This window comes from Fonticula alba, assembly GCF_000388065.1.
Source record: "Fonticula alba strain ATCC 38817 unplaced genomic scaffold supercont2.3, whole genome shotgun sequence".
Classification (NCBI taxonomy): domain Eukaryota; order Rotosphaerida; family Fonticulaceae; genus Fonticula; species Fonticula alba.
In genome coordinates, this window is record NW_009242973.1 from 883,044 (window position 1) to 889,391 (window position 6,348).

General features: G+C 72.2%; 1 protein-coding gene across 1 annotated transcript in view; it reads right to left on the reverse strand.

Moving 5' to 3' along the window:
• Positions 1-657: 657 nt before the first annotated feature.
• H696_01990 (hypothetical protein) overlaps positions 658-6,348 on the reverse strand; it is a gene marked incomplete at both ends in the record, with an annotated part of 7,656 nt that continues 1,965 nt past the window's right edge. The window contains 4 exons of the mRNA XM_009495889.1: positions 658-3,612; positions 3,767-5,592; positions 5,792-5,881; positions 6,042-6,324. Of these exons, the coding sequence (XP_009494164.1) occupies positions 658-3,612; positions 3,767-5,592; positions 5,792-5,881; positions 6,042-6,324 (5,154 nt within the window). The remainder of the gene's footprint in view (positions 3,613-3,766; positions 5,593-5,791; positions 5,882-6,041; positions 6,325-6,348) is intronic.

Consider the following 6,348-nt stretch of genomic DNA (forward strand, 5'->3'; position numbering starts at 1 on the left):
CCCCGCTGCTATTCGTGCAACGTCAGACATCATCCTTGGGCCCACCGCTAGGATTGGCTGGCGGCGAAGGGGTCCACTCGCGCGGCCCCGCGACCCCCGTCACACACAGCAGGGAGGTGTCGGCCCTCGGGGCCCCTGCATTGTTTGCTCCTCGGTGAAGCACGCATCTTGGAGCGGAGCCTTCCGGATGGCAGCCAGGTCTCGCCTGCAAGCGGTCACATAGACCCCCGCCCGCCAGCAGAACGCCTGGTGGCCCCCACAGACACAGGCCTCAAATGTGGGGAGGACGGCCGAGAGCCGCCACGACACATGCTCGGCAAAGAAAAGAAAAAAGCCCGACCATCATGACGGCTAGCATGGCAAGAGACAAGCAGGTTGCAGGTGCAACAAAGGAAAAGTTGTATTCAAGAGGGGAGAGAAGGGCGAGAGACAGAGGGAGAGAGAGAGAGAGAGGAAGGGGGGGGGGGGGAAATGAATCAAGAAGGAGAAAAGGACAGTTGCGTCGGGCGCAGGGGGGGAAATATGAGCAGGGGCAAAATGGGCGGGGGAGGAGGAGCCGAGGGCGAGGAGAGCGACGCAGGAAGAGGAGCACATCCGGCCCGGCTCCGCGTCCGGTGGGGGTCTCCGCCCCCCCATCCCCCGCCCCTCCCTTGGCCCTTAATCGGCCGCGGCAACCTCCTGTGACTGGGCCAGGAAGTCCGCCAGCTCGCGCAGGACATTGCCCATGTAGTGGCGGCACACGCGGCCCAGCAGCAGGAGGGGATTCCGGTCGGCGGCCGGCGGGCTGTCAGCCCCATCGGCCGGCGCCGGGGCAAGCCCCGCGTCTAGCGGCAGCAGGCCCAGCATGTCCCGGAGCCCGGCCACCTGGGTGGCCAGGGCGTCAAAGCGCGCCTGCGACGGGACCGGTGTCGACGGGGCGGCAGGCCCGCCATCCCCGGTCGAGGGCTTGTCCTCGGCCGGGAGGGCCGGGAAAATCAGCACCGGACCGAAGAGGTCGGCCGCGGCCAGGCGCAGGCGCACATACGCCAGGTACACCATGGCCAGGAGTAGCACCCCCCCGGAGAGGGGATCCCCCCCGGCCGGAAGCAGGGCCGTCACCAGCCCCGAAGACAGCGGCACCCCGAGGAGGCCACCACCGGCGGCGGGAAGCGCCACAGGGTCGTCGTGGCTGGCCCCCCCGGGGGCGGCGCTCTTGGCGGCCTTCTTCACCGCCCGGCCAAGCGCCGGCGGCAGGGTGACCGCCGCGCCGGCCGCCTCGAGGAACGCCCGGGCCAGGCGCAGTCGCGGCCGATCATCAGCCAGGATGGCCTCCGGCAGGAGCCCGGCCACGGCCCGAGCCAAAGCGGCCCCGGGCCGACCAGCCAGCAGCAGGAAATGCCCTGCCAGGGTGGCCCCCGCCAGCGGACCCAGCGGAGTGCCGGCCAAGTGCCCGACCGGGCCCGGGACCGCCAGATTCGCCTCGGCCAGGGCGGCATACACCCAAGTCCGAGGAAGCCCCAGGGTGGCCAAGTCGCCGGAGATGAAGTCCAGCGCTTGGTGCTGGGGGTGGCGCGGGTGCGCGGCCGTGGGGCCGGCCGCGGCAAAGAGCGCCGCCCCGGCCACATCCCCCGGGGCAGTCCACACGCCTGGGGCCACGCCCCGACGAAGGACCCCCTGCACCTCGGCCGCGCGGTCGTGCGACGCCGGCAGCAGGTGCGGCAGGCAGGCCCACTCCAACAGGCCCAGGGCCTCCAACTCCGAGCCGAAAGCCAGCGCCAGGGTTCCCGACACGGGCAGGCGAGCCAGGATGTCGGCGGCCGTGGGCCCCGCCCCGGGCATGGCCACCCCGGCGAGGCAGCGCCCAAGGCGCTCGGCCATCAGGCCCCGGTCCAGGCGGTGCAGGGCACTCTCCTCGTGCGGCTCCGCCCCCTGGCCCGGGGGCGACCCGGACGCCAGCATCGGCAGCAGGTGCCCGAGGGCCCAGCCAATGCGCGCGGTGGCCGGGGCCGCCGAGCCGGCCAAACACCGAACCAGAGCCCCAGCCCGGCCGCTGTACACCCCGACCAGGTGGTACAGGATGTCCGGCTCGGCGCCGGGGACCAGCCGGTGCTGGCCGGCTGCCAGCAGGCCGTCAAACAGATCGAGCGCACATTCGATGGCTCGCCCGGCCATCATGGCCTCCTCGTCCACGCCGAAGCGCAGGCACAGGAAGAAGCACAACTCCCACGGGAGCCCGGCCAGGGCATCGGCATCCAGCCGCCCGGCGGCCACCTTCAACAGCCGCACGGCGAAGGGATTGCCCGCCTTGGCGGCCAGCGCTCCTGGAGTGGCGGCCACCTCGGCCAGCGCCCGGTCCAGCCCGACACGAAAGTCCGGCCCGGCTGCCGCCTGCGCCAGGAAGGCCGCCAGCCGGAAGTGCCCGGCCGCGGCGACCGCCTCCACCGCCGGGGCCAAATCCGTCGGGTGCAGGAAGAGCAGCAAGAAAGCCCGCTCATCGGCGCCCAGCCCGGGCTGCGCCAGACGCCCAGCCAGGTACCCGGCTGCCAGCCGAGCCAGCAAGCCCAACAGGGCTTCACGGCGCCAGGCGCCGAGAACCGCCGCCCGGATTGCCAGGGCCCCGGCCGGCCGATCAAACAGACAGCTGGCCAGGTCCCACAGGAACACCTCACGACCGAGGGCAAAGTCGGCCGCAGGCCCGGGGCCAGCCGCCGCCGCCACCGGGCCGGAGATCGACAGGAAGCACGGCGTACGGGTGGCAGGATGGCCGTCGGGGGGGGCGGCATGGCCGTCGGGGGGGGCCAGGCGATGCTCGGCCACCAGCCGGTCGCGGTAGGCCGCCAGCGGGTGCGCCCGAAGGCAAACACCCGGCAATCCGGCGGCCGCCACCGCCACGGAGCCACCCTCGCCGGGGCCGACGCTGCCAGCGCCAGCCGGAAGCACCTCCATGTGGGACACCATCAGGCCGAGAAAGGCCCGGGTCCACTGGCGACGTTGTTGCTGCTGCGCGGCCGGCCGCCGGTGCGGCCCGGCCCGAGCCAGGGCAAAGGTGGGGGATCCCGGCACGCGGCCACCGCCGACAGCGGCAGTCACAGCACCGGGGAGCGCCGTAAAATACGTGCCATCTGGAGTCCAGCCGACGCGGAAGGATCCGGCACGATCAAAATGGTGCTGATCGGCGGGGACGGCGGCCGGAGCAGCGGCCGACACCACCAGGGGCTTCGGGCCGGCCGGCTTGTCGTCCGGCTGCGGCAGGGCGTCGTCGCTCTCCTCCTCATCCGGCAGGCCGTACCAGGAGAAGTGCGCCACCCGGAAGGACCAGGTCCCGGTGTCCGGGGCGTACGACAGGAACTCCGAGTCGGAGCTGGCGTTGCGCTTGCGCAGGCTGTCCTCCCACTCGGTGACCCAGTCGCCCTCGCGCACTGACGGCCAGCACCGGTGGAGCACCACCACAGCCGGCTGGTTCAGGCCGACCCCCTGCGGCGGGGCCGTCTCATCGTCCAGGTACACGACCACATTCCGGTGGGAGATCTTCACCACCTCGGCGAAGTCCCGCACCCCGGTCAGATCCACCGGCCGGGAGAAGGACACCGAGCCGTACCCATCGCGGCGGATGGAGAGGTTGACGGACTTGAGCTGTGCGGGGGGGGGGGGGCGGGGGAGAGAAGAGAAGAAGGAAAGGAAAAAGGGGAGAAGAGGGGAGGGGGGAAGAAGGGGGCGAGGGAGCCATGGACAGGGCCCCAGCCATCGGAACAGGGAGGGAAAGCAGCCGGCAGGTGTAAATGCGCACCTCCTCCGGGGACAGCGTCCGCAGTGTGGCGAGAGGCGGTGTGAAGGAGTAGTCCGACTTGGACATGGTGAGGCCATTGTCGACGACGGGCGTGGCAGTGGCCGCCTTGTCGGCCTTGTCGGCGACGACGGTTGCCTTGGCGGCAGAGGCGGCAGGCTTGTCCGCGGGGGCAGCAGGCTTGTCGGCCCCCTTGACAGCACTGTCAGCCTTGGGGGGCGCCGTCGCCGAGGCCGCCGGGGCCGCCGGGGCGGCCGGCGTGGTGGCGGCACCGCGCACCGGGGCGGCCGGGGCCAGGGGCGCCTCGTCCAGCAGATCGGGCGGCTCCAGCACCGAGCTGATCTGCAGGCGCTTGACATTGCAGCCAGCCAGGCCGCCCGGCGCGAAGGACCCGACCGTGGCAGCCGACGGCCCGGCCGCCGGGGCGAAGTTATCCTCGGTCACACGCGTGGCGGCCGACGAGGGCTCCAACATGCGCAGGCTCACCTGGCGCTGCGGCTGGGCAAAGTTGATCTTCATGGCGACGCTGGTGGTGTCGCGCGAGCCGGACACCGAGGAAGCGCCCCCGGTGGCCGACACGGCCTTCGCCGCCTTCGGCTTGTAGTCCACCACCTCGTCATCAGCCTTGCGCAGGGGCTTCACCAGGCTCGAGAGGACGCTCGAGCCGAAGGGGTTGTCAATGCGCAGATTGAGATCCGGCATGGGCAGAGCAGCGGTGGCCATCGTGGCCGGAGCCGCCCCGGCCGCGGTGAGCGGCTGCGTCGAGGGCATCGAGCCGAAGCTCCCCAGCCCGGCACCGGTACCGGCGGTCGAGGCGCCGAACCCGCCAAAGAACCCGGTGCCGGTGGTGGTCCCGGCGGCCGGGGTGCTGCCAAACCCGCCGAACCCGGTGGTGCTGGCGGCGCCGGTGGTCCCGGCGGCCGGCGCCGCGCCGAACCCGCTCCCGGACCCGAACCCGCCGAACCCGCCGGTGGTGGTGGTGGTGGTGGTGGCCCCGGCGGCCGGCGTGGTGCCAAACCCGCCGAACCCGGTGGTCCCGGTGGCGGCCGGCTGGCCGAAGCCCCCGGTGGTGGCCGGCTTGGCCGCGGCACCGAATCCACCGGTGGTCGACCCGAAGCCGCCGGTCGAGGCACCGAAGCCGCCGGTGGTCGAGGCGCCGAAGCCGCCGGTGGTCGAGGTGCCGAAGCCGCCGGTGGTCGAGGCGCCAAAGCCGCCGGTAGTGGCGGCCGGCTGACCGAAGCCGCCGGTGGTGGCCGGCTTGGCCCCGGCACCGAATGCCCCGGTGGTCGAGCCGAACCCGCCGGTGGTCGAGCCAAATCCGCCGGTGGTGTTGGTCTGGCCAAAGCCCCCGGTGGAGGCGCCGAAGCCGCCGGTCGAGGCGGCCGGCTGGCCGAAGCCCCCGGTGGCGGCTGGCTGGCCGAAGCCACCCGTGGCAGCCGGCTGGCCGAAGCCCCCGGTGGCAGCCGGCTGACCAAAGCCCCCGGCAGAGGCGCCGAAGCCGCCGGTCGAGGCGGCCGGCTGACCGAAGCCCCCGGTGGCGGCTGGCTGGCCGAAGCCGCCCGTGGCAGCCGGCTGGCCGAAGGCCCCCGTAGTGCCAGCCTGCCCGAAGGCACCGGCACCGAAGCCCGTGGCGCCAGCCACAGCGCCACCCGCGCCGGAAGGCCGCCGGCCCATGGCATAATCCTCCAGGCGGATCTCATTGACCGACTTGTTGGCGTACAGGTGCGAGGCGGTGATGGTCATCAACAGGACCGGCGTGGCCGACTCGTTGGTGGAGATCGGCCGGAAGGGGGTGTGCGTGCCCTTGGCGTCGGCCGGGGGGGTCGAGGCTAAGCGGACGGAGGAGAGAGCAGGGACGGGACCACAAGTCAGAGGACAGGGTGAGGCGAGCCGGGCCGGGAGCGTCGACGAGGCCGAGGCAGCAGAGAAGAGAACGAGGAGGAGGAGGAGGAGGAGCGGGACAATGGCTGCGTGGATGCGCGCGCGCGCGCGCGCGCACGGCTGTGCCCGCATTTGCCCACTACGTACCGCCAAAGGTGTTGCCGGCCTGGAAGGCATTGGTGCCGGTCTGGCCGAAGCCGCCCTGGGTCTGCTGCTGCTGGCCCGCGTTGAAGGAGCCTACAAGAAGGAGTGAAGAAGAGCGTGTCAGAAAGGGAAAGGGGCGAGACACATGATGTGTGCAGGGACACACACACACACACACACGAAGGCATTGGGGACCGACGGGGCGTGGTGGACAAGGCAGATGGGAAGATTCGGCCGACGGAAGTGCACGTACCAAAGCCACCAGCACCGAAGCCACCGGTCGAGGCGGGCTGCTGGGCACCAAAACCGCCGGCGCCGGTGGTGGAGCCGAAGCCGGAGACAGGCGCGCGCGCGGCGGTGTTGGCGCCGAAGCCCCCGAAGCCGCCGGTGTTGGACTGCGCACCGAAGCCGCCGGCGCTGGGCTGAGCGCCGAAGCCGGTCGAGCCGGTCGCAGTGGCACCAAAGCCACCGGCCCCGAAGCCTCCGCCCAGACGCTGCTGCTGCTGCTGCTGCTGCTGCTGCTGCTGTTGCTGCTGCTGAGCCCCAAAGCCGCCGGCCCC